This window comes from Chaetodon trifascialis, chromosome 8 (genome assembly GCF_039877785.1).
Source record: "Chaetodon trifascialis isolate fChaTrf1 chromosome 8, fChaTrf1.hap1, whole genome shotgun sequence".
NCBI lineage: Eukaryota > Metazoa > Chordata > Actinopteri > Chaetodontiformes > Chaetodontidae > Chaetodon > Chaetodon trifascialis.
Window position 1 is genome coordinate 6,904,852 of NC_092063.1, and position 27,030 is coordinate 6,931,881.

A 27,030-nucleotide genomic window follows, 5' to 3' on the forward strand; every position below is an offset into this window, starting at 1 on the left:
TCCACATCGATCAATACTCGCCACTCAGGAAGCAAAGCTACAAATCTGTGATGGCACAATGCATGAAGGATCCATTCAATTATGGCATTACGTCAATAGAAAGTCAAGCCAGGCTACTTATCAAACACCTCCATATAGCAAGTAACGACAGACAAGACTTGTCTTACTGCAATTTATTACCTTAACCCAACCAGTGCGTCCAACAGCACAAAGCAAATAACTTGTTATACCACATCTGCTGGTGGCGTACAGGCCAATTTATAAGACTTACAAAATGGACAGACTGCAGTACCACAGTGGAAGGTTTGCCACCCAGTGCATTTGCTTTCTTCCTTTCCCTCCATTAAGAAGTCATTACTGTAGTCTGAGAGTCGTGGGGCTGTTATCCAGTGAAAAACAGCCATAATTTCATCATGTGAAACGGTTTATGACGGTTTACCACCAAGGCAATCATAAAACTGGACCAGAGACACAAACAATAAAGACATTTATCAGGAGGAATTTATTATTCATAGAGATGCATTGCTTTACAGAAATGGTAAATCTATTATATCTACTTTTACAAGCTCAGTTAGAGCGAATTCAACAATGCTCGTGGAAGGGGTGAAAAAGACCAACAAGTATAAAGAAGCTACGTATTCTTTTGATCAATCGATTATACCTTAAATACAAATATATCAGATCATGTTGGCAGTGAACATTTTCATCTTTAAAGCAACATCTTTTTGTACTTGCTCTACAAATTTTTATATATCATGACTACTAAAATAAAATTAGGTAGTGTGGCCCCAATATAGCATAAAGTAGCTATAGAAACGGGGGGGGGGGGGGGCTTTTCATTCTGAAGTGCTAACTATCAATGTTCCCTTTCCTTTGGCATCTCTGCTCACCATGGTCCTTTTGTGCACAGCTATATAAAATAAGAAAAATCATGAACGGACAGTTTCACAAATTTTGTGATCTCACTCTACTGTACAGAAAGAATGGAGAGCTAGATTAACAACAACAAAAAAAATAAGAAATGCAGATAAATACAAAACAAAAAAAATCTCCACGGAGAGAGTGTTTGGCTATGTGGATGAAGCAGTCGTTTTTGGAAACTTTTGGAATACGAAGTCACGCAGGCTGTGAGTGAGTCGGCCTTGCAGCGGAGAACATGGACCTCATCGTCAGAGAGAAGGCACGCGGTCGAAATGAAGGTTGGGCCTCTCCGGGCTGCCGTTGTCTTCATCTTGGTTCATCTCTGGGCTGTGGCCATGCTCGTCTGTGCTCTCCGGAGATTCGTAGGGATAGTTTTCACAGATCTCCTCATCCTCCTGCTCCTCTTTAATGCTAGTTTGATGATCGTGCAGAATACACAAATGTAATCAGGACTCGCGATCGCATAATTACGTTAAATCACAGCTGAGTCAAGCACAATAAAGAGATCGGGGAGCTCTGGAGCTGACACTTACAACGCTTGTGGAGGAGACTGTGTTGCACTGCTATCACTTTGGTATCCAGATCCATTAGCAAGGGCTCCGTTCATCTGCTCCTGGAGAATATGAGGCAGGGAGTGCAATGGGATGCTGCCCATAGAGGCCGGGTTGCAGAGAGGGTTCCCGTCTGGACCACCACTCTGCAAAATGTACGATTCTCAGCTTTTACACTGATGCAGCTGGGACAGCTTTCAGACTACTGCAATTTCTAGTGTAGGGGCCCTGCACTGCACTGCACTTCAGCTTTGTATGTACACTGCAGCAGGCTCATTTTAAATACATCATCTTTGTCTAGAACAGTTTTTAATAATATATCACGTGTCTTACCTGAAGAGCAGACCCAATTACACTCTGACGGTTCTGTGAGTTCTTCAGCAGAGATCTGTGAGAGCAGAGAAGCAACAAAAACATAACTTAAATCTGGTATCAACACCTAAATGGGCCGACATGAGCATCTTACTTTGGAGCAGCCATTGCGCAAAGAGCAATAGTTGGTGCACTTCACTAATTGGCCGGTAATTGGTGATTGTCCAATCATAGTTTAGCAACCAAAACCAGGCACGATGGGCCTGTCAAGCCTTGGATTTCTTCACACGTTGTGAGAGTAGCTACTCAGTATAGCGTCTCTTCAAAGTTTGGAGCAAACGTGTGTTCATCTGCTCTAACGGAAGCTGTGAACATTAGTCCTGATCCTGTTTTAACCTCAAAAGTGAGATTGACAACACAAACAATAAAGTACAAATCTAACATCCGTCTTGTTTGCCCAAACACGTAAGATAAGATAAACCGCTTTCTCGTGGTACTTTTTTTAGGGCAGGTCAGCTGGAAACATTATAAAGTCTGCAGGAGAATGTGTTTGAACCAACTCGTGGTGCTAACATTAGTTTAATTAGTTCGCTCGCCACAGCTGGAAAAATCTGCCAGTGATTTTGTCATTCCAGCCGACACCGCCGTCAGTCTGAGGCCAGAAATAACAAGCCTGCTTTTGTCCTCCTCCGTCTGGAATCAAGGACCTATTGTTTCAAAACTCACAAAGAATTTCAAGAGCAAATTTGCCACCTTTATCACACAACCCATCCTGTGCTCTGTGGGAAACTCGACCGATGCAACAACTGTAACTATGGGTGGAGGGGGCGTGGCTAATGCCCTCAAACACTATGAGCAACTGCCAACATACACAACAGGCTTCCAGGTCTGCTTGTTTAATTAAATACACACAAGTTAAGAGTTTGAGTCATTGTGGCAAGACATGACAAACCAGATGGCATTTTTGATCGCCTGCCGTCAGTGGTGGTTCAGAGGGTTGGCACCCTGCAACGGATGTGGCGCTTCACTTTGCTCGCAAAGGCATCCATTTGCTTGTGTGAACCTGCCAAATTAGATTTTCTCTGCAGCACACATGCTTACAGTAAACACTGTGTGTACTGATGAGGTGGAGCTAGAAGGCCAAAAATGTCAAGATTCTTCTGACTCCTAGTTATATCTGAAAACACACAGGGCTCTGGCTGCCTTTCCATGGTACACCTACCCATTACCAGCAGTCTTCTGTGGCCTTCTTCTGTGGAACTCAATCTCATCTACCGTCCACACGGCTCCTTTCACGTTTTCCAAGCGTACAAAGCACTTATGGAGGCTGAGATTGTGTCTGACGGCATTCTGGAGGATTACAGAAAAGAACACAGGGAGATTTAATGTAGAAGCAACCAAGTGTTTCCATACACTTTCTCTGTTTCATATATTAATATCACAAAGAGATGAAATATGCAAGAGAGTTCATACCTTCCAAGTGGCTGCATTGCGCCTGAAATATGCAAAGTTTCTTGTGAACCAGTTGTAGATTTCGTTTAATGTCAGCTGATTGCGAGGTGATTCAAATATAGCCTGAAAGAGACCATAATAAAACATATGGATCTGCTTCTTTCAACAGTATTTGAATATTTCTGTGGCTGTGAAACACGTTACCTGTCTTATGAGAGAAGCGTATGTAAACGGAGGTCTGACTTCTGTGCTCAAGTAGAACTCCTTATTATCAACTATATCTGTGCAAAGACATTGAGATGCAATATTTATACATAAACATAGTACAGAATGCACAGGAAACAAAGGAGAAACATTTCACAACTGATACACAATAAATAATAAAACCACAAAAGTACAAAGAACAAGAAAATGAACCTTTTCTCTGAACCCTATGAAATTACATTTACGTGCGTCTTAGCTGAAGCATGTTTCAGCTCGAACCCAGCAATAAAACGCTCCCTATTAACTGACTTCTAACTGTTCTGACTGTTACCTTGGCTCACTGAGCGGCTATATCGCCTCCGTACAGGGGTTCCAGTGAACATGCTATTGGGAGTGAGGACTGAAGGGGATTCAGAGTGCGGCGTCAGGGGTGTGGATGGTGCCGTGGCACTCTGAGACACGCTCATAGGAGGAGGGCCTTTGGGCAATGTTGCCTGGGAGAAGGATACATTAGACACCAGATTGACCTGAAAAAACAAAGCAGTCGAGTCAGGAAAACGTCAGCGCAGTTACAAGCAAAACAATATTTAGTTTAATTGAGGGAAGGAGTCACAGCAGGTACTTACAGGCTGTGCTGCGGGTTTGGGTTCAGAGGACTTGAGATGAGCCATCATCGCCTGCAGTCGTTCTTTGTCCTTTTTCAACTGTGTTAGATGGGGAGACCGAAATAGAAGTCGAGAGTTTGTGAATTCACGGCTTGTCTTACATGACGAAATCACAATTGGAGTGGGAATTACTTCTTTTTTGGCATCCCGGAAGGCGTAATTATCTAAAGACATCACTTCTGTTTCCAGGCCTGGTGTGAAAACACCACCACTGCTGACATTTAACCGGCGTTCGCTGTCAGAGTTTTTAGAAAGCTCTTCCGTTCCTTTTTCAGATGTTCAAAAAAGGACTGGATACACAACTCTACCAACCAATGGTTACGTAATGTCCGATTTAGTTGTCTGATCTACAAAGAGAAGCAAAGGGCTTAGTTATAAGAACAGAAATCAAATGCGTACCTGCAGTTCCAGCTGCTGAACCACTTGCATCTGAACACGACACTGCGCTGTGCTCTTGTCATCCAGTGTATGTTCGCTGTTCAAATGTCTGCAGACAAACAAATTCAAGATCATGACACGCTTCAGGGAAACCGTTGAGAGCTGTGGTAGTGATCAAAAAAATTCATGAAAAACATTAATTTCAACACTTTTTACACCACAAAAATATGAAATAAACAGTAAATTAAGATAAAATAATGTTTCAGATGAATACTGAGAGTAAGCTGTCACATGTACAGCTCCTGGGTATAAAATAATAGATTTCTTTCCTGTGCATATTTACTATCATGAGAGAACAAGTGAACAAACATTGTGCCAGTTAAGAGCTATACAAACTTTCACCACTCACTTGAGAAACGCCTGAAAGTCTCCAAAGACAGTCTCACAGCCGGGCCATTTACACATGCCATTTCCATACAGAGGATGGCTATTCTGTGAGCTTTCATCCAGCGACACACTGCAACAAGGACGAAAGTCAGCCATCAATGATGCAGATATATACAGAAACTAAAGTTCTGACGGGACGGTATAAAGCACTAAAGCACCTTTCTTTCCTCTTCAGAAGAATGTGATGACCGTTGGTGGCAGATTGTTGACTGGAAGACTCTCTGGTGTCTCCACCAGTGGACAGGATGCTACCGTTCTCACAGCCTGAAATTGCATATAGAGTTCATGCCATTACATTTGCATGAGTCACTTAGCTTAAGATCATAAAATCAAAATCCTAGCGAAAAATAATGCAGTCTGACACAACAGTCCTGCCATAAATCCGACCATCATGAGGGCTGTAATGTTCAGCTTTCAATGCGGCTGTTTTGGAGAGGTGTTGGTTCAACTTGATCATCATTTTGGAGGATGCAGTTTGTAGTGCTGTTGAACTGTGCTGCATTATGCAGAGAAGTGTTTCTTTTATTCAGTGTAGCCTCATCGATATAAATGAGTCAGACTAACGCATACAAGGCTCCATGGAAATACTGTCAAACACAAGTGAACACCAACTACTGGACTTAGAAGTATTTTACCTGAAGTCATTTAACAGCAATGCAGTAACGTAGCATACCTGGGGCTGTAATGGGGCTGGTGGGAAGGACAGACAGCAGGCCTTGTCTCTGCAGCGTGAGGAGATGTTGCTGCTGCACCTGAAGGAGCTGCTGCTGGATGGCAATCTGCTGGGCTGTCAGCTGCAACAGATTGATAACACAGCATCCATGAGGAAATGCTCGTGCAACAAATATAGGCCTTTCTAGATTTCATCTACAGCTGGATTCAAGAAAGAACTTTTGATCATCTTCTGTGATTGAGAATGACTAATAGACATCACAATGGACATATTTCGTAGGGTTGAAACTGTGACACACAAACACAAAGCTCTACACCACTAGGCAACCATAACTTCAGGTGCTTTCCATCACTTATCTTACAAGGTAATGAAATCAGCTTAATGTTGTTAGCTATTTAAAGAAGAAAAAAATGTCCACTTGAGCAGCGATCAAGTCTTGTGCCGCTCATTTATTTTCAGTAACTTAAATATTCTCGGTAGGCCAAACACTGTGAGCAGAAACAAACGCTGACAATTTTCCTCCATTTCAGTATTTAGAGCGCATCAAATTACCAAACCGTCTGCCTTGTACACTCAGTCAAGTGCCAACTTGTGCTGTGAATTTACGTCAATAGACCGCAATTGGATGGAGGATTTCAGAGCGCGCTGGGATAGATTGATGATATCATACTGTCATGCAAATACATGCAAACAACTGACGTGTGAGTTAACTGTGCTGTGATTTGGCTTTTTTAAACATGACACACACACATTTGCTGACACTGGAACAGGCACATTAGCCCACAAGACCACAAATGTGGGTACGGGGACAGAGCAACATGATGCTTCTGAACATGTGATCCCCTTAAATGGATAAACCCAATGACCCTGACGTGAAAAAAAAAAACAGCACACAACAACCTTTAAACTGACTGGAGATCGTGACAATTTAGCAAAAAACAGCTGTGTAATCCAGATCCATTAATGTTACAGCTTCCCCTTCGAATGTTTTGTTTTCAAAGAGATTCCAGGCTGTGTGAACAATTGCTCTAATCTTCGTGTTAAGTACTTCAGAACTGAATCAAACTCAATCATGATTCATAAACGGATTTCTCTCGTGGTTATATGTTCATGACCTGATAAAAAATAATCCTACAATGAATCAAAGTTACCTCTTGACTAACAATCCCAGCGTTCTTCTGCTGCAGCAGCTGCATATTGAGCTGCTCTTGCTGATTCTTGAAGACCTCTTGAATCTGTTGCTGCAGAAACGGAGACGAAATTTGAGTTAAGACAAATAACAGCACTGTGTCGCACGTGGACCGTGACAAACATAGCGTTTCTAAAGATAGATTACCTGGTGTAACATGAGTGCTTTCTGCTGCTGGAGGAGGGCTTGGAGCTGCTGAGGAGTGAGGATCTGCTGTTGTGATGGCTGCTGCAGCTGCTGTGGGGCCTCTGCTGGTGGGGTCATCATCGACAACGACACTGGAACCTGCGTATTTGGAGGGTTAAAAAGAAAAACATAGCAGAACGCTAAGTCAAGATCCACAAAAAGAGGAAGAAAATACACAAGAGAAGAAAACACTGAGGAAGCCAGATCTGTGGCACTTAAGAGGGGTCCAGCGACAAAAAAAAAAAAAAATATATACAACATTGCATTCTAGTGCAGACGATTAGTGTGTTTACATGTAAACGAGGAACTGTATCTCTTTAATCGGGGTAAAGCGTTAGGAGACACAGCTCCAGTTCAGCTGGAGTAATCCGATTTCTCGGTCCTACGCTGAACAAAGTTTCTAACGGGGATTTTAACAAGAGCCCATGTTCGTGACAGAGACTTCAGAGCAGAAACTGTCACTGTCACTGTGACAGCAGTGTGGCAGGATAAAAACGACCAACATTCCTTGTAGTGGTCCATCCTTGTATCCAAAATAACTAAATCCCAACTACAGCTAAAACGGAAACTGGAATAAACAGGTCTAAGTAAGTTTCCACAGCTGAACGGTGTTATTTCTGAAATTTATGCACACACACAGTGAATGGTGTGTTCTCTCGCTACAGTTGTGTGCGCTGATGCTAAAGAAAAAAAAAAGGCTGAAGCGTCAAATATTTTACACCTTAGTGCGTGCCGGCCCTGTTTCATGCGGTATCAGGTTAAGTCAAAAGGTAGTTTCCTTAAACTGCATATCCTCAAAACACTTTACTAACATAAAAAAGAATAAAAATGACAAATGAAAGATATAGAAAAACAGTAACACAACAAATGAATTGCAGAATGGGCTTATCTCAGTGTCAACACGTGCCCTCATATTTTCCTGTAATTGCATTAATGTAAAAATAGTGTATTGTAGACACCAAGTCATGGTCAATGACTTGTTATGGACCCAGTATACACAAACAAAATGTCAAACTATCTAATCTATTCCTAGGTAGGGCTGCAACTAATGATTATTTTCATAATGATTATTCGCATGTCTGTAAAATAGCAGAAAAAAAATAGAGAAAAATACTTGTTATGATTCCCCACAGCTCATGGTGGAGTCTTCAGAATAATTGTCTTTTCCGAGCAACAGTCCAAAAAGCAAAGATATTGATCTTACTATCATGTATGTCAAAGAGAAGCATGAAAACCTCACATCTGAGAGGCTGGAAACAGCATACATCTGACACAGCAGCTCAGAAAATAACTAACACAACCGTTCAACTATCGGAATGATTGCAGTTTAATTTTCAGCCAGTCAATTAATCAATTTATCTCTGCAGCTCTTCTCCTGTGCCTCTCACTCGAATTAAAAAAAGAAAAAGACTTATACTCACAGTGCTGCTTATTTAGTATTCTCAGTTCACTGGTCAATCTAGTGAACTGAACTTGGCTCAACTGCCATTACAGCTAAAAATGAACCAAACAACAACAACAACAACAACAACACTGGATGGCTTAAGGGAATTAGAACTCCATCAAAACAACAACAACCAGTACCGCAAAAACAACAACAACATCCTCTGCTAGGCATGCAGCAATTACCACACCACCCCCCTCGCTGTCAAGCCTCGCAGCTCAAGGGATGTTTACAGTAAACATAAACAGAGTAATCAAAATTGCACAGAGATATAAATAATGAATAAAAAAGCACACAGAGCCTGTTTATGAAAACAGAACTTGAGATTCGTATTTTAATTAAGGTCTGAACCACAAACAAACATTTCTCTCCAAGGCAGAGTCTGTTTTGAATCGGGTAAACAAACTGACAGTGAATTTCACACAGGCTTTGGGCTAACAATAACAGATGACTGCCTCCTAGTTTGTCCTCTCTTATGAAATTCAATGCTGCAGAGGTGGCCACCAAAGCAATGAAAACAGGTCTATCCCACAAACAGAGCCAGTTGGCCCCTCTATTTTTCTGTGGACACCATCAACACAACAACAGCCTTCGCCTAATCCCTGTTGCCATGGCAGCCAGCAAGTCCAAACATCTTCTGTTGTTGTTATTGTTGAAAGTCATACCAGTGAGCAACTGAGTGTAAACACAGATCTGTTCCCGCAAGACTGGTCCTGTGAACTCTGAGATGACTGACAGCAAATAGGAACAATGAAAACTTGCTGAAAAACAAACACAAATGGTTTCCCTTGTGAGGTTTAATACTTACTAAAATGCCCTCATGGGTGGGGCCCCAGAGAGGGTGACATTTGTGAAAACACCCAGACTTTGCAATAAACTCAACTTAAGACTTAACAAAATGAGATCTTTAAATATCTAATCATGCAGACATGGATATGAGATGTCACTTTGATTGACGGACACACGGTTCAGCAACTAAAACCTGATCAAAAATAACCTCTTATCATAATCTCACAGACCAAACACAGAAAGAGTTGGACAAACCTGATGGCCTCCATTGAAAAGTCTGTCTCGGCACTGGAAAATAAAAAAAAAATGCTGCTCAGCAACAATGTTCTGCCTGACAATCCTCGCTTACCTAAATGATGTGAGGATAAACAAAACTAACAATACAACAGTGATCCCTCCGCCCACCAGGAGCTGTGCTCTCCCTCCCTCTCTAAACCTCAGTACAACCTCCCCCAATCCCTGCGCTCCCCCTCAGCAGAAATATAAAACACTGCAGGTTAGAGCGAAGCAGTCAAAGTGAGAGGTTCAGAGTACATTTACATGTTAACAAAACAAAGTACCCATCATTCTCATAGAGCAGCACGCTGTCTGCCCTGCGTCCACTATCATCATCGACCTGGTATGTGTATGAATACTGACACGAAAAGACGGTGATGTTTGGCTACCAAACCAGTAGTACATGAATTCAAATGTCGCCTAAGTAACTGTAATTCACAGGTTAGTGAAGCAAAAGCAGCTGCAACACATATTTGTAGCGTGGAGAAAAAACAGTTCCACGTGTCCCTAAGTCGCTGTGCGGTGTTGTAACAAAGCAGCAAAACTGCATTCAGCAGAGAAAACAAAGCCTTTCTGAGCACAATGTTTGCCTTCGGAGCTGCAACAAACGATTTATCAACAATTTTGCGCTTCATTGTTGGGTCTACAGAATGTCCAACTGAGGTCTTAAAATTGCTTGGACGGGTCCAAAATCAAAAGATGTTCAGTTTACTATCACATGAAGCAAAGAGAAGCAGTGAAGCCTCACCACCGAGAAGCTGGTTGTCTTGAATGGCTCACTTGAGTCCAAGCTGTAAATCACAACTTAGCTGTCCAAGATCGTGACTATGCAAACCTAAGTGCTCCTCGTTTTCAGTTTCACCACATGTTTGTTAGGAGTGGAGCAAATGTTTCTAATGATGATCTCAGTAATATGCTATAATAATGTAATAATTCCACTGCATTGACACCCAGAACAAATGTTTCTGAATAAGGATGCAACGAGCGACTATCACGTAAGGCAGAGAAAAGCAACAAATCCTCACATCTGGAAAGCTGGAGTCCAGAAATGTTTGGCATTTTTGCTCGAAAGAGGACTGAAATGACTCAACCATTTCAGTTCCACATGTGTAGGGTGTCATCATTGTCTCATAGCTCTGTGTCGTAGCTCGTATGCAAACACTCAGCACTACCTATATTGCAACATCTGTAAAAAATTATGTTTTTAAAAACTAAAGTTGATGTGTCGAACGGATGCAGCTGGGAATGACTGACCCTGGGAGCCTCTGGAGGAGGAGTCTGGCTGCTCCTCAGTCGACTCTCATTCTCATTCCCGTTCTCTGTCTGACTTGCTGGAATGGTGTGGCTTGTTGGTTCTGACCCAGACTCATGCATCTGGACTTCACTGACCTGCGAAAGGGAAAAAAAAGGATAAATGAAAGCGCCTGATAAAGCTGAGCAATTTAATGAAATACAGGGAGCAGACAAACAGGATACTGCTCCCTAGATGTGTCAGACGAGGCTTTTACCTCACGAGGTGATAAGAGGTCGATTCTCTGAGAAAAATTTAACACTACAGACTCTGAAATTGCCCGATAATGTAGTCACTCACCATGCCAAAGAAACTTAACTTGAGTTGAGCAACAGCACTAAAAGTTAAGAACTATAAAGTTATAGCTCTGCCCACCAAGACAAACACTCTCTCCCAAAAGTGAGAGAGGAACATGCTAGGTCTATTTGTTGAATAACCAAGTGCTGCCATGACTACTGTAAACACAGGGGCCCTGGGTCCGTGTTTATGTGCAAACATATCTTCCTTCTGGAACAATTTACCATTAACCAGGTGGTGCGATAAACGGCTGTGGCAGGTAGTACAATGCACAAGTAGGCTTTTATGTATACAGCTTGGGAGTGTTTGAGTCAAACCCTAAGCAGCATAAACAAAGGTAAATAAAGTGGGCAAACAAATAATGTGAGCAGATGGAAACCTACACAGACAGCCTCAAATGAAACAGACCACACTGCCTGAAGGTTAATTCCATTATTTTCAGGGTTAGTCAACTCTCGGATTTACACACTGAAATCCATCTCTCAATCAATCAATCAATCAGTTAGGCACCACTGACAGTGAACAGCAACGTTTAGGAAACATCTGACAGACGATCTGATTAGACTATATACACTCAGATAAACCCATGACCACAACTGTACCAGTCAGCTGCAAACACATTAAAGAAGGAAAAATAGCACACAGTGTTTCCTGCATTTGAAAATGACTAACTGATGACTACTGAATAGAAAGTTATGTCTAGCTGCAGCAATGTGTCATTCATAGGCAAGTCATAACTTAAACGGGACGGCAGTGGCACGGTCTGTACAGACTTGGCTCAGGAACCGGAGTGTGGCCAAGTCCAGCTCGCGCCATGCTACGTAGTGTGGAGTGGAAGCTGGAGATAAGCCAGTTAAATGTCACTCTGACATCTCAACATAACGCACGTTTATGAGTCTATAGGTTCTGTGTGTGTCTTTGTCTGCAATGAAAAAAATAAAGGAGAGTAAAAACTGAGCGTCCCAGAGTGGGATTAACTAAGTACAAAATTTAATTTAGATGGTTAAAACTGATGTAATTCTTATAATTGTAAAACTAAAACCTATCTAATGAAAACAGGCAGAGGTTGGTGTTGGTTTTCCACTCTGTTTACTTTTGCTTTCAGGATCAGGATTAGTTGTGAAGACAAAGGGCAGCGTTTCCTGTCGACATTTTTGAAGATGTCAGGGGTGATTTTAGTTGTAAGAACCAGGCTGACTACTGGGTCCATTCCACATCAGTTCCTTTAAGCATTATTTTAAACCACAAGTATCATCTGGAAACTGCTGTTTTTTGATAATTGAAAAGCTGTGCTGCGGTGCGACTGTTTTTTTCTTTTTTCTTTTGGACTCCGTAATAAGCCCATGATTAATTTTTACTGCATTTAAAGTGTTCTCACCACAGGGGCAACGCTCCAGCTGTGGAGCCACCATTCTTCAAAAGATGCAAAGGAAATACTGCAAAGGGGCCTTTCCTTAAGAAAGAGTAAACAATATACACCCTGTCCCTAAAGAATACATTTTTTGACAACTGCTTTCACATATGGCCTATTCTTCTGTCATTAAAAACAACCGTGGCAAAAAAAAAAAAAGTAGATTGAACCCTTAATAATTTACCTTTAAATCAATCAGAATTAGAAGAGATTCTCCACAATAAGAACAAATTTTATCAACACTAACCAATGACACATGGATTTATGCTGGAGTGCTTCATAAAGTCAGCATTTTATCAAGGTGAGTTTCCCATTATCCAGACAAGGTTAGACTAGATTGTTGCCTCCATCTACAACTTGTCTGGATCAATGACGCTTCAGTTTGGGATCCACTCAATCAATATCCGTCTTTCCATTCACATCAGCATCGATCAGTGAGTACATTAAACATTTTGGGTCGACTCGGCCTGTGTAAGTGAGGTTTAACATTGGAGAAAGTTATAATCTTTGTTCCTTAATGAACTGGGGGCGCATTTAGAAAGCTCACATTGTCTGGAGTTAACTTAGCTTCACCTACCTCCACAACGCAGTACACAGCCGACCATTTCACAGTCAACATCTACAACGTTATACTTACATTTTTAAAAGGATATTATCTGATGTAACGGCTGTTTCGTTGATTATAATGCGATTTATTATTCAGTTAGCTTAACGCGACGAGATCGGAATCGACATCCGCTGACCCCAGCCACTGCGGTCTGAGGTTTGCGTTGAGGACTTGAGCCTATAACGAAGCATCTACGGGGACAAAACAGGAGGTTTAAAAGTATGTTAGCAATGCAGAGAAGCTGGTGTTGTGTATCCGCTGTCTTTACGACGTTAGCTGGACGGAAGAACAATTTTCGAGGCAGCTTGCGGATGGCGTTTATGTTAACAGTAACAAAAGCTAGCAGCCTGTCCTCCTGACGTTAGCTTAAGAAACGTTTCTCTCTTCGCCTCGTTTCGCCACCCGCCAACATCACAATGAATCAAACGTTCAATATTCATTCAGTGAGCGTCAGTCCGCTGCTGAAATGACGTCTACTCACCGAATTATGTGCGGCCGGACAGTCTTTTGACTCGGGGTGGTGTCTGGAGAAACGGACCTCGGAGCAGTGCCTTCCTTGGTCGCGAGCTAGCCACAAGTTGCTAACAGAGGGCGTGGCTTCTGGAAAAGTAAACAATGGTGACGTCACGTTCACACGCGAGACCGTTTCTGATCATCTTCAATTATGATGCATATCCAGAGCGAACTCCTGACATTATCGTCTTTGTAGAAAGGGGGAAATTAACCAACATTTAGCCACAGAAGAGCAGATAAAAAACTCCAAGATGAAACTGATAATTTCTTCGTGGATCTTGTAACAGCCATTTATTAGATCCACTGGGCAAACGGCAAGAACAGGGACAGAAAAATACAAATTATTCCTTTGCCAGTAAAATAAAAATCAGTAATAAGGGAAAAAAAACGAAAAACATCACAGGACTAAAAATGACAGTAATTAATAAATAGTAGGCAAATCATCGCTGTTATGATGAAATGGAAATTAGTTGAGTGGAGTAGTTAGTGTTTAGAGAAGAATCGTCGTCCTAGATGTGATATTATGCTTCCCTCAAACGAAAGCTTGCAGTAACCCGATGCACGCAGGGAGGCGTCCCAGCTCAGTGCAGAGGCAGATGTGCAGAAACTGTGTCTCCCTGTATCACACTCTCGGTCATAAAAAGGCATTTCGTCCTAGTTTGCACAATCCAAATACAGATCAGGACAAGCACCTAGTTTAGTATACAGAGGCACACTGATACCTGTTGTGCTGCATGTAACGATCACTGCAATAACAGCGCATCTTTATCTTATTATATTTCTACATGCAGTTACAGTCACGTGTCGTTCCAAAGGTAGCCTACATGTAAACTATTTTTTATGTCCATGCTTTGATGCAACCACAAGAGGGACACATTTTCCTTCTGGCCGCCATGAAATGGTGGCTTCCTACTCCTGAAGTAAGCTATGAGCTATGAGTCTGTGTGAAAAGAAGGCATTTCAGTGCCTCAGTTTTAAATCTCCACAGTCACTGTTTTACCCGTCTATGAAATGCCTTGCAGTTACATTACTGTAAAATGACATTCATTTTTATGAAAAAAAAGAGACTTTTTTTGTAGATTACCTTTGAATTCTCATATTTAGTGAGAGAAAGTGCATAATTTAATTCATGTAACTACATATATAAATAATACTGTGTTCCTTAATAGGAAACTGCATAAGATGGTGCACCTTGCCTGGAGTGTGAGTGTTGGCTCAGATTCGTGCGGTGATATGATGTGCAGTGAGGTGATGCATCACGTTTGTTGTCAGTGTTCACTTGTCCTACTTTTGAAGCTGGCAGTAAAGCAGACCCACTCATGTAGAAGCTGTGGCCATGCTTTAACTCAGTAACGAGAGTACAGTACAGTGAGTTTATAATTAATGCTACGAGTAACCAACATTACCACATTATATTAAATATTAATCATGATATTTGGCAAATGTCTGCCTCGTGGAAATTAAAAATGATCAAATTTATGCATCTTTGAATCTGACAGCAGACGTTGGTGGGATTTTCTGCCAAAGAACAGGCTGACAATCCTTTCTCTCTCTCTTTTTTTTTTTTTTTTAAAAAAAGGTCTAAAAGCTGCAATGTAATATGGCTTTTTTAAGTTCAATGCAATGTTGACATTCTCATGACACATTTGGAAGGTTTTCCGAGCAGTAAAAAGGTGAAAGTTTAGGCCTCTTTATTTCTCAAACATGTGTAAAACTAACAGACAAACATGACTTTATACAAGTCCAACATGCTGAACACAGACGACATTCTAAACTGCTGGTAAACACAAGGCACCATCCAAGATCAACAATCAGTTACAAAGTCTGAGATCTGAAGTGAGTGGTCAACTGTGAATGTGCAATTGTACAGTATTGTAATTCTCTTCCTACAGTATGTGCTTTCAACATTATTACATGAACAACAGAAGAATAAAGGGACAATAAAGCAAGTTTGGCAAAGTCGGTGGTCTGAAAACTACCCCCTCTTTTCTTTAGCAGAAACAGCTAACTTGATCATAGCAGCAGTCTTTCAATGCATACTCCATAGCTACACAGAAATAACCTCACTTGTCTAAGTGTCATGGTAGTACTCAAATAGTCAATCTCACTCCCTCACACATGCGCTCCAGCACACACAAACACACAAAGGTGCATTAATGGTTCAACTTCCTAAATTTCAACATTTTCCTAACATGATTATGATTCTCAGTAATACAAATAGAGCCTTTTACATCATAAGACCACAAAAAAACAATGGGTTTGAAAGAAACTGACATTGTTTTGGTGCAGCAGTAGTAAGCCACCTCTGATTACCTTGTTTCATACAGATTTGACCCTGCTGCAGTGCTCGCATCACGTCAACAAAAACCCACGATTTGTACAAACACACTAAAACAGGTCCAAAGCAGTCCCTTGAGGAAAAGCTAAATTTAGAGCAATATCATTTTTGGGGTCCCTCCTGGTGTTACATTTCTGTGTGTTATTTATTTAGTGTTGATCATTTTTCTGGGGCCACATCATTTTCTCATAGGTCATATGAACACATTAAAAAAAACATATAATTTCAACACATCTACACTTCTAAGTTACAATTACAAGCAGAAAAAAAAGAAACCCAAAACAAAATCAATGAAAACAGCTTTAGACTTCATCAGAAAAGGTGACACAAAACCAAAGTGGATTTGGTCTCGGTTGTCACAACTCCATATAACCCTGGAGGGACTGTCACACAGTAAGAAACAAAGTGCTTGATTTAGGACAGATGCTTAAACAAAATGACAACCACATCGCTGCAGATTCTACAGAATAGAAATGATTGCATATATTTCTCAGCATCTACTCATAATGTATTATGTACTGAGGTCATTTTATTGTAACAAGAACATATTCCTCTCACAATATCCCAAAGAAGAAAATAAAAACAAGAATGTGCAATTTTCTGCTCATATTAGCATTACAGCAACTACACTTTTATGTCCTCCAGTATAGGCAACAGTATTTTGGCTGGGACATACAAAAACAGAGAAAAAAGCTGACTAGAAAAGCTTCGTTATGTATTGTTATGATGCAAGTTTGCAGATCTAGGCCTCCTCTTAGATCCAAAAATGAGATTTAATTCAAAGACCAAGCTCTGTGCTCAGGAAACTGCACAAAATATGCTAGAATACGTCTAAAAAATCTGACTGTACATGATCTGCCATTTTTGGTTTTGCAAAATGTTGCAGTATAAAAACATACAAACACTGCCATAGATAAAGTAAAGCAAAATGGTTTTTCCTTTTGACTGAAATAAAAGTATTTTGGATGCTGTGATGAATGATTGTAGTGCTCAGAAGACGGGAAATTCCATCAATTGAGAGTCATAATACATGGGCTACATTTTGAGGTAATTAAAATGACACATTAAGCAAAATGCACCAAAATGTGCCCCAATATGATCCGAAACACGTTCATAAGCCAAAAAACACGTATATCTGAAGGGCTCTAATGTCTAGATCGACCTCCTTCAAAGGCGTGGTGCTCCTCGTGTGCTGAAACACAAGCAAAAAGAACAATTACTCACATTTCATGGTGCCACTGTGAATGCATTTTTAAAACCATGACATATCATTGTTCATATTCCCAGAAAATACTCACGTTTGTAAAACACTGCTTTAAAAGGTATTTGTGGAAGGAGCTCATGGATCCTTCCCAAGATGTTTGACTCGTTAGCACAAGAAGCATTTCCGTTCCAGACCTGAAAGACATCCTCTCTGTCTCTTACACTGACGCTGACGCCGACTACTTCATCATCTGCAAGAACAGCAGCAGAGACTGACATTGATGCATTTCATTCTTTCAGTATCATGGAAATATTAAACCAATGCCGCTTTGATTTTTTTTAAAGGCAATTATTTCCTGTAGCTAAAACCAATGCATTTTCACACAACTCAACCAAGAAATTTACCTGAGGCACAATAGTCACTGAACTGTTCTCCAATAGTAGCCAACAGCAACTCCTTCCACACAACAGACTGCAAATATGAGGACAAATTTGTTAAATTGCAAATAATTCATAAGAAAATAATACATATTTCTACTGATGATATCACTTACAGTGCATTCTTTGGGTACTTTCATTTTCCAAACACCGCCTTTAGCATTGCTTTCTTCTTCCCTGTGTGCAAACCAGCAGGCGACATTACACAAACCAGTTTGAAAAGGCTTAAAATACGACGGTCTCACGTGTGCATTAATCTTAAATTCAAACCTACCAGAGTGGTTTTCTTTCTCCTCTCATTAGATGATAGCTACATCGCAGTGGCAAGCTGGAGACGCCGGGTATGTTGTTGTAAACTCTCCAAAAGTTCTACTCCAGTGCCAAGGTGAACAGAGGAAACAGGTTATTTTATTGCGCTACTAACTGGAACAGGGAGTACAGATGGTTGGCCTTATTAAAGTTTCAATTCGTTACGGTGTAGCAAATCACTGTCAAAGGTCTTTTCCTCATTGCTACACACGCGCACACAATAAAATCCTGATTTATGAATCCTTATGCAACACAGATGTGCTTGTAGTTTCACAGAGGCATATTTAACATATAGCGTATTTTGCCATAACCCCTATGATATATAATTATATATCACATTTCTATGTCAACAGACGTGTTTTAACATATGGTCTGCAGCTTGCTAAAGTCTTTATTAGTAAGGCATAGCACATAATGACACACATCAGGTTCGACCTGTATCGTGACCTGCAGGGAGGCTGCCAGTGTTAGTGCTACTACTGAAGCCTGCATCATATGTATCTTCAAGTACAGAGACATCAGAGAGCAAATCTTGATTTGAGTGTAAATAAGGAAACTTGTAAGTTGCACAAACCGAACATGCTGGAGCTTGGAGCTCTTGCACCAAGAGTGTAAAGCATCTTACCTGGATGGTCTCTACAGTGTAGATTTTCTTCAGGTTTGACTCACATTCGGCTGCAGTCGTTCCTGGTAGAGATCTGGAAAACAAATACAGAATTTTAATTAAATTCCATTGATTTTATTTGTCTCTTTAAAAATCTCAAGCTTGCAAAGACCCCAGGTGTTATAATGTGACATGTTCGACACACATTTCTGCCAGTCACTCAGACATGTTTCAGTGAGATGCCCTCTGAGCAGACAGGTCGGTGGGGGTGGTGGTGGAGGGGGTCAGATGACAAATAAGGCAGTAAACAGTCAACAACGCTGACCTCATTTGAACACAGCACTCTCTGATTTGTACACACAGCGCATGATAAGGCTTGTGCAACTCACTGACACTTGTGATTGCTTGAGATTAGCTCTGAAATCACTCTGATAACATGCATACTATACTTATAAAACGTATATAAACAATTATAGCAAGTCTGACCTGCACAAGTTTCAATCCATCCAAAAAAAAAAAAAAAAAGCTGCTGCACTGAACAATGGTGACACACACATGTGCAATGACTCAACAAGTTTTGAAGAATAACACCTGTGCCCACAAAAACACACACGTGAAGGCTGAAGATGAACTCGAACTGAGTTTTTCTGAAAGCCAGTGGAGTTATTCTGGTGAGCGACTGGTCATAATTACGCCCTTTTGTTTATTTTAAGATCCATGCAAGTGGAGGACTCGCGTATGTAGGTCAGAGAGAAAACAAGTTGGCAGAAAAGCCGCATCAACACCACTGACAGGCAGGCTTTGGTGTAATGTTGTTTATCTGTGATTTATTATGACAACGAGTCCCCACGTCGCGGTTTAAGGCGACTATAACGATATGTGGGTTGACCTGAGTCAGGCCCGATAAAGTCGTCATCCCGCTTCTTTGTTCTCACTGAAAGGTCAGTTCACCTCCTTGACACTGGCTGGAGATTAATAATGCAGCGAAGGAGAGGAAAAAAATTACCCAAACAGTGTCTTACCTGTCAAGCCAGAAAGTCCAGGGAGAATGTAAAGGCAGAGTGCCGTTTTCATCGTTACTTGAAATCCTTCCCAAATCTCTGTCGCTGATGTGAATGTTGTGCTCCAGCAGAGCCGGGCTGGATGATGTGCTCAGCTGTAACGCAGCCACAGGAACTGCCATTGTTAGCTCTGGAAACTTCGTAAAAACACAGATGCCTCCACCGGGGCCGTTTCGATATATATGGGTTCGTTAGGTAAAATTAACCCCGATCAGCTGCTGACTCATTGGTGGCTTCACCGGTCTGCGCCGTCACAACAACAGAAAAAACGATGACGCCCGCTGACTGCCTGCGGCATCTACAGCTCAACAGAGCGATCCAGAAGTTTCTGTCACTGATGTCTGCGCGTACTTTAATAGAAAATACAACTGTTTCGGCAATAAGAGCACACAATATTTCAACTTTGGCTAGTTGTTCCGTTCCCGTTTACAGTGGGATTCAAATGCTTTGTTCTGTTTATCCCAGGTTGGTCTGAAAAGCATCTTCCGCAAATATGACGTCATGTCAGGCATGCGCAGTCGTCACTGCTAGCAGCTTTGTTGGGTTGCTACCTGCTACTGCTAACTAGCGAGTATTTCCTGCCTGTGACTGGACACAGCTATGGACATCGACGCGTTATTGGAAGCAATTCAAGGCAATATTTACAGTTATCTATATGGATGACTCATTATTCTCGAAGGGCTTTGACATTTGTTTTGCTGCCTACAACAAAATGTGTAATGTTTGGTAACTACGTTACGCACGTTACCGTAACATAGCTTACTGTCGTTTGGAAGAGCCACACAGGGACATTCTGATCTGTTTATGGTTGGCCTAGCTAGTTTTGTGTTATTGTAAACAAGAGAGGAGTTACCTCGAGTTACATTTTACACTTTCGACCCATTTATTTTCCGCGCTGGTCGAGATTTTGTAAATAGCTAGCTCGGTAACGTCGCAATAAGCATGCTAACTTACTAACTTTTCCAAGAACTTTACTGTTAGCATAACTGAAGCTGGTGTTTGGCCGTTCTATAATGCAGCTACTAACTTGTTTTCTTACTTGTTGAGCACATTTTCACTTGGCACAGCCGATAATCGACACTTTGCAATCGCTTAATTATTGCTAATATACAACTAATGTGCCAGGAGTAGCCAGACGCTTAACTGGGCTGAACATTTTTCCAGAATAACGTCATTATTTACAGAAAACTTTATTCTAAGCATTATATGCTTCTGGGTTAATGCACATTCAAACATTGTTTGGTTTGGGTCAGATTATGTGTGCTGTTTGGATTATTAACGTTATTACTTGTAAATGACTTCTACTGTTTTTCATGTGGGCATTCACAGATTTTGAGAAGAAAGGCAAGAAAGAGAGCTGTCCTGCTCTGGAGCAATTCTTGTGTCATGTTGCCAAGACAGGGCAGCCAATGTGAGTAGTCCTACAGATCTTCACACGCAGCAATTATGACTGTGATATAAATGTAGAATCCTTTTCCTGCAAATAAAGTTTGGCTTGGCGAACATGTTTCTCATCCTTTTAGTGTTTGTGTAAATATGTCTTCCAAGACTTTTCACTCTTTTGTGTGTATGACATGCAGACCTACATCTCCAATATCTTCCAGGATCCCGTGGTCGCAGTTGAAAACGTACTTCATGTTTAAGTTGGAAAAAGTCATGGATGACTTCCACGCTTCAGCACCAGAACAAAGAGGACCACATAATCCCAATGTAGACTATGTTCCCTTTGAAGAGATGAAGACGAGGATCTTAAAAATAGTGGATGGTTACAACGGGTGAGTAAAGCCGATAATAAGCCGCTGCGCAAAGTAACCCTATGTGCAAAACGAAATAACGTGGCAGTTCAGTTCCTTGTATCACTCAATATCTGTCCACAGCATCTTTAGTGTTCATTTTTCTTTTACTGGTATTCATTTGTATCTGCCAGAGTCGTGTTATTTCCTCCAGTTGCAAATGTATTGTACTTAATGTTTTGCATGTGGCTCTCCCAAAAACATAAGATAAGGTAAGATAAGGTAAGATAAGACTTTAATGACCCCTCAGCAGGGAAATTCAATCGTTACAGCCAGCAAGTATTACAAAGAGCGAGCACAGTGGCATAAAGGTGCCAAAACAAAAAAAGTGTACAGAATAGAAAAACTATGTATATGTACATTTGTACAGATTATAAAAAAATATTAAATACCATAAAAACAACATACTGCAAGGAGCAGTATGTTGACAAACAATCATGATTAATCATCATTCATGTCAGAACTTGTGTGACCAGCTTTGATGAGGGTTGACCAGATCTGTCCATATTAATCTGAGTTTTTACCTCCAGTGTTGCCAGGTTTGGCAAGTGTTTAAGCTGTGAGACAGCTATGTGTGGCTAATCCTAAATATGTCTCTTGACAACTTTTCCAGAATCCCATTCACCATCCAGCGTCTATGCGAACTCCTTACGGACCCCAAGCGCAACTATACAGGAACAGACAAGTTTCTTATGGGTTTGGAGAAGGTGAACACCACACTGCACTACTTTATGTCGAAGTCCACAAACTGTAATGTTTTCACTCAAGATAAACAATACTGATTAATGTTGTTTTAAACATACTTTCCATGGCTTTAAATTGGATTCTGATAATATTGTTTATGTATTGCAGAACGTAATGGTGGTCAGCTGTGTCTACCCCACGTCAGAGTAAGTACACCACCAGTTCAGCTTTTGCACCCCTTGCTCTGCTGGCTGCAGTATTATGAAAGCTCCCTTGAATTTGCTTATTCAGTCACACATACAAAGTTACAATTAACAGCCATGCCTTTCTACTTCTTTCAAAGGAAAAATGGGGCATCCAGTGTAAACAGAATGAATGGAGTGATGTTTCCTGGTAACTCTACTCTATATTCTGACAGGTGGGAGCCACAGACTTGTCAGTGATTGACTTCCGCAAATCTAAAATTGCCTCATACACCAGCAAGTGGAAAGTTGAATTAGTTTAAAGCCAAATATCCAAAAACCAGCAAGGCTATATTAAGGGCAGTTCTGTCTTGCCTGTCCGTTTGGGTGGTAGTAGTTCTGCTGATTTGCCATCTTGTGAAGTAAGTCGTGTAAGAAATGGTTGTTTTCTTTTTTTTTTGCAGTCGAAATGTAAATGGGCCGGGCACGCCAAAACAGCTCAACAGACCAAAGCTGTCAAGCTGTCACTCGCTTTCGACCAACGGGCTCCCTGACTGTCCTGTCAGTAAAGAGCCAGAGCCAACCACAGAGGAGGTGGCGGAACACCGTATCAGGTAATTGAATTAAATGTTTTACATGAGTAAACTGAGTGAGCCCACTAAATATTTTTTATTAAAAATGCCAGGGCACTGATAATATGTGTCAAGCCCAGACATTTCCTCCATAAGCAGATCTTCTCAAGACTACATTATTTAAAGGAAAACATATGAACTATTCATCGCTTTGATCTCGAGGATATGATTTGATGGACTGATTCCGTACGTCTGTCATTTCTGTAGTGATTCCTTGTCAGCAGAAGGTGAAAATACACCAAACAGCGGGATAAAGAACAAACACCCTGAGGAGGAAGAGGAGGAGGAGGAGCAGGATTCTGATGCTGACAAGCACGAGGTCAAGAGGCTCAAGTTTGATGAAAAGAAAGAGGATAAAACAGAAAAAGAAGAAAATGAGTCATCTTGTAAAGGATCGGAGAGCTTGTCAGAGACACTGGAGTCTTCAAAAGACTCCTGCAGTCCAGAGTACGAAAGCGGAACATCTTGTGACACACCTATTTCAGAGGGTCATGGTAAGTATTAACCCATCTTCACTTAGGCTGAGGTGTGTTTGAGTGTCAGTGTGTGGTGACTTCATATACAGAGAGCTATGCTGTAGCTTAGGTGAACCTTTTCCAAGCAGTCTGCAAAGACACTGAAATGAATCATACAAATGTCTTCCTTGGCTGCTATTGCCATCATAAAGCTTACACAAGTGAACCTAAAAATTTGCGTGTGGATATGCAAACATATGCAAAAGACTTTCGTTGTGTGCGGTAAACAGAGCAAACATTAAAAACAATATGAATCTTCATTTCAAAAATCTCAAACATGGACTTCAGATAAATCCCTGGGTGCTCTGGTGGTGAGCAATCATCATCTGTATCTGCCAACTATCTATAACCATCATTACCTCTCCCAAGTTCAAACAGAACTGCTCAAAAAATATAGCAAGCACTTTGAACTTAACAGACCAGCGTTGGAGGAGTTTGCTGTGACTGTTTATACTGCACGTATATTGGAAAAATGAACTTAAGTGCAGTACTCAAGTAAATGTCACTGTCCACCCCTGTGTGTGACCTGTCATCCAGCCACATCTAAAATGTCTATACTCATGCAGACTAGCCACAGTTGAAGGTCGGAAAAAAGACCTGCCATCGTAGCCTCCTCTAGGCTGCGTCCCACTGCCTCCCTGATCTCCTTCCAAGAATTTTGTCTTTTGTGTGCTTCGTCTCAGTGCAGTGAATTGAACAATTTGGGATAAGTACACACATTTTCAGACAGTCTTTCGTCAAAGGCATTTGTGGTGTTGCGGTTTGTTGTACGCCCTGAAAGCGACAGAGTTGTGAGAAGCAAGAGCTTGAGAGTGAAGTTTGACTCCTCTGAACACCCGACCAATCACTGAGCGCCGCGGTCATGTTTGTCACAATGTCTGTTTCCAAAACTAAACAGCAAACTAACAAAAATAGATGAGCGCAGCCACCCTCCCAGCTCCATTGTCAGAAAAGTGTGAGAGGAGGGGGTTTCAGACGCCGTCAGACGATCTGAAAAACACTCTGTTTGAAGAATATTGAGGCCCTTTCACTTAGCGGGCTATGATTCAGCTGCATTTAACAGTCGTCTCACACATCTGATGAAACAGATTCGCTTGATTCTCATCAATAAAGCTGCTAACGAACTGTGACCCAAAGCTTATTTTTAGGTTTCTATTCCGACTTTGAAGTTTGTCTTAAACTCTTAAATTGCTTCAGAAATCTCCTGGTTTAATGTTGGACTACCAGAGCACAAATAAGCCCTTATTATCTCCCTCAGGCTGCTACTTGCCAATTTCCAAGATTTTTTCCCCTCATTTCATAACATTGGTCTTTCAGCTTATGCACTCAGCTTCAAAGGCCCAAAAGTAAAGATAGTCTTGAATATTTTAGTCAACACTTCCAGACTCCTTGCTATTCAACCATGAAACATTATTCAACAACATATTTTGACAGTTAATTAATTGTATTGAGTGTGTATGTTTTTTTTGTTTGTTTGTTTCTTTGGTCTTTTATCTTAGTGAAGTGAATATATTTAGCTTTTGGTCTGGTTGGACAAACGTCGTTTTGGGAATTTGTCATGGGTATTTTTCACTATATTCAGACATTTTATAAATAAATGAATATCCATATTATTCTGTAAGGAAACTAATCGGTGGTTGCAGCCCTAATGTTGTCCACGTTGGTCCTCAGAGCCCAGCAGCACACAGACAGAGCCTTCTGAAAGGGTAGAAGACTCGTCTGAGAGGGGGAACGTCCACAGTCTGGAGAGCGACAGCACTGAGCATCAACCTGAGCTGGCTGCTCCATCGGAGAAGAGTACGAGCTCTGAGCAGGAAGATGGAGAACGCAGCAGCAGCAGCAGCAGCAGCAGCAGCAGCGATGGAGACGGCCTACCCAGTGACAAGCAGGTCCCCTCTTCTAGTAATTCACCTGACTTGTCAACAGAGGGCAGCACTGACAATTCAAACAGTGCAAAGACTGCACTAGAGCCAGGGGAACATGACTAACTTGAGTCCCAGCCTGCCAACAGACTTTTTTTTACACTGTATGATACCACACCAAGGGTATATCTGTAGCACTGTGGACCTCTAGACTTCAGGACCAGGAGCGATGTGGACCTCCAGATTCCTCACAGAAGAATCTTTTTGTCCGCTTCAGTGTCAACTACTCAAGGCCACACGTGGCCTGGTCTTTAAACTGGAAGGAAATGATTTAAAGAAGATATGGAGACTCTGCTTTTTTTCACTGTTGACTAAAAGTTTTTCTAATCTTTTTTCCTAATTTTTATATCTGAGCATTATAATGTAACCTTGATAACTGATGTATTCAATAATTTCATTAGTTTATTTGGCATGAATTTCCAAAAAGAGTCATTTGACAGTTTGAGTTTTGGCCTAAGCTTAGATGTTTTGACTCTCTTGCTGGTGAATGTGTGTCTCACCAGCTGAATGAGGACACATGCCATTGAGAATGTGAAGCGACACTTCACAGATTTCTTTTTCTATGAAGCACATACAGTAAAATGTATTTCTTATTAACATTATATTGCACTTGTTTGCATTAAGCCCTTGAAGGATGTGGAAAATGTCACAGTTTTGCTTTTTCATTGTATGAAGTACATAAACACACAAGTTGTTTGGTTGAAGAGTGGCAGTTTCTGCATTTTAATCTGTCAGCTGAACACAAAGTACATTTTCACTTTCTGTTTGTTTCACCTTGGTTGTACAAATGTCCCTTTTGATAGCTTGGATTTTTACAATATGTGTAAGTAAATCAGTTTTTGTAGACTTGTAATACATGTCCACTGCCTTCGTAGAACTGATAATTGCTGGAAATTGAATGCTTGAGCTTGTATCGTAGTATTCATGGAAAGCAATAAATGCAAAGTTAAAGTGTAGTACGCTCTGTAAATTCGAAGGAAGTTTTTCTTTTTGAGTTCAACACCCGACGCAAGGGCCAATGAAAGTTCATGACCGTACACCTCTGAAACTAATCACCTGATTTCTGTCTTTAGCTGTACTTTGACTTTAAAGGATCAGCAGCAAGGTTGCAGATTGCAACAAAACAAATACCCCTTGGCTCACCCTCCTCTGTGGTATCAAAAATCCTTAAATCCTGCATACTGGACATTTAATGGGGCATAATATGCTAATGCTAATGATACACCCTAACATTCACATGTTGACATTCCAACATCTGCCAGCATACTTCATTATTAGCCATTCAGTATTTAACGTTAGTAAGCTAACATGCTTCACATACTACTCTACACTACATTTCCAGCATTAGCATGCTTGTTTATGGTCTTGTTTTTAAACACTTTATGTAGAAATATTGAGATTATGAGATTTCTCCATAACTCCCTGATGGATTTCTATGAAATCTTTTACAGTCATTCATGATCACCAGAGGAAGAATACCACTGACTTACTGAACCCCTTGCTTTTCCTCTAGGGCTGTCATGAGGTTGACATTTGTGGTTCAGAGTGAGTGAACAAATGTGAGATGGATTGCAGTTAAACTTGATGCACGCATTAATGGTTCCCAGCTGACTTTTCCCACTGGCATCTCCATGAGGTTGACCTTTAAGTTTTTTTTTATTGAAATATCTTGACAAATGTACACACAGCAGTTGTAATGCTTTGCATCTCCTGACTCTTCATTTAGTGCCATCATCTGGCCAA

At 41.0% G+C, this 27,030-nt stretch overlaps 3 protein-coding genes across 5 annotated transcripts; 1 reads left to right on the forward strand and 2 right to left on the reverse strand.

The window, feature by feature from the left end:
• Positions 1 to 160: 160 nt before the first annotated feature.
• On the reverse strand, positions 161 to 13,701 carry LOC139335594 (forkhead box protein P1-B-like). Its single transcript, XM_070969260.1, has 16 exons — positions 13,575 to 13,701; positions 10,742 to 10,876; positions 6,940 to 7,077; positions 6,755 to 6,844; positions 5,604 to 5,724; positions 5,089 to 5,194; positions 4,893 to 5,000; positions 4,505 to 4,592; positions 4,067 to 4,144; positions 3,772 to 3,967; positions 3,441 to 3,517; positions 3,258 to 3,359; positions 3,007 to 3,134; positions 1,806 to 1,860; positions 1,455 to 1,618; positions 161 to 1,332 (listed from the first exon to the last, which is right to left on the reverse strand). Exons 2-16 carry the CDS (start codon positions 10,859 to 10,861, stop codon positions 1,170 to 1,172), a joined length of 1,734 nt encoding a protein of 577 aa, XP_070825361.1. The 5' UTR covers positions 10,862 to 10,876; positions 13,575 to 13,701; the 3' UTR covers positions 161 to 1,169.
• Positions 13,702 to 15,280: 1,579 nt separating this feature from the next.
• LOC139334905 (eukaryotic translation initiation factor 4E type 3-like) lies at positions 15,281 to 20,054 on the reverse strand. 2 transcript variants are annotated; one of them, XM_070968161.1, is made up of 7 exons: positions 19,521 to 20,054; positions 18,520 to 18,592; positions 17,860 to 17,954; positions 17,702 to 17,762; positions 17,553 to 17,619; positions 17,243 to 17,398; positions 15,281 to 17,136 (listed from the first exon to the last, which is right to left on the reverse strand). In XM_070968161.1, exons 1-7 carry the CDS (start codon positions 19,679 to 19,681, stop codon positions 17,090 to 17,092), a joined length of 660 nt encoding a protein of 219 aa, XP_070824262.1. In that variant the 5' UTR covers positions 19,682 to 20,054; the 3' UTR covers positions 15,281 to 17,089. The 2 variants fall into 2 exon arrangements, with proteins under 2 accessions (XP_070824262.1, XP_070824263.1); XM_070968162.1 differs by having other exon boundaries at positions 17,860 to 17,957; positions 19,521 to 19,679.
• Positions 20,055 to 20,072: 18 nt separating this feature from the next.
• LOC139334904 (serine/threonine-protein phosphatase 4 regulatory subunit 2-A-like) lies at positions 20,073 to 26,261 on the forward strand. Of its 2 annotated transcripts, XM_070968159.1 has the most exons (9): positions 20,074 to 20,193; positions 20,889 to 20,970; positions 21,164 to 21,334; positions 21,966 to 22,059; positions 22,205 to 22,242; positions 22,380 to 22,454; positions 22,683 to 22,832; positions 23,058 to 23,344; positions 25,037 to 26,261. In XM_070968159.1, exons 1-9 carry the CDS (start codon positions 20,160 to 20,162, stop codon positions 25,351 to 25,353), a joined length of 1,248 nt encoding a protein of 415 aa, XP_070824260.1. In that variant the 5' UTR covers positions 20,074 to 20,159; the 3' UTR covers positions 25,354 to 26,261. The 2 variants fall into 2 exon arrangements, with proteins under 2 accessions (XP_070824261.1, XP_070824260.1); XM_070968160.1 differs by lacking the exon at positions 22,380 to 22,454 and having other exon boundaries at positions 20,073 to 20,193.
• Positions 26,262 to 27,030: the final 769 nt, after the last annotated feature.

Coding starts and splice junctions, on each gene's coding strand:
- LOC139334904 (XM_070968159.1), top strand. CDS start 20,160: ATGGACATCGACGCGTTATTGGAAGCAATTCAAG. Junction 20,971..21,163: donor GCCAAGACAGGGCAGCCAAT/GTGAGTAGTCCT, acceptor AATATCTTCCAG/GATCCCGTGGTCGCAGTTGA. Junction 22,455..22,682: donor TCTACTCTATATTCTGACAG/GTGGGAGCCACA, acceptor TTTTTTTTGCAG/TCGAAATGTAAATGGGCCGG.
- LOC139335594 (XM_070969260.1), bottom strand. CDS start 10,861: ATGCATGAGTCTGGGTCAGAACCAACAAGCCACACCATTCCAGCAAGT. Junction 4,593..4,892: donor GACTTTCAGGCGTTTCTCAA/GTGAGTGGTGAA, acceptor GTTTGTCTGCAG/ACATTTGAACAGCGAACATA. Junction 1,333..1,454: donor CAGTCTCCTCCACAAGCGTT/GTAAGTGTCAGC, acceptor TCATCAAACTAG/CATTAAAGAGGAGCAGGAGG.
- LOC139334905 (XM_070968161.1), bottom strand. CDS start 19,681: ATGGCAGTTCCTGTGGCTGCGTTACAGCTGAGCACATCATCCAGCCCG. Junction 17,763..17,859: donor GGAGAAAGAAAACCACTCTG/GTAGGTTTGAAT, acceptor GTTTGCACACAG/GGAAGAAGAAAGCAATGCTA. Junction 17,620..17,701: donor AAGTACCCAAAGAATGCACT/GTAAGTGATATC, acceptor TCATATTTGCAG/TCTGTTGTGTGGAAGGAGTT.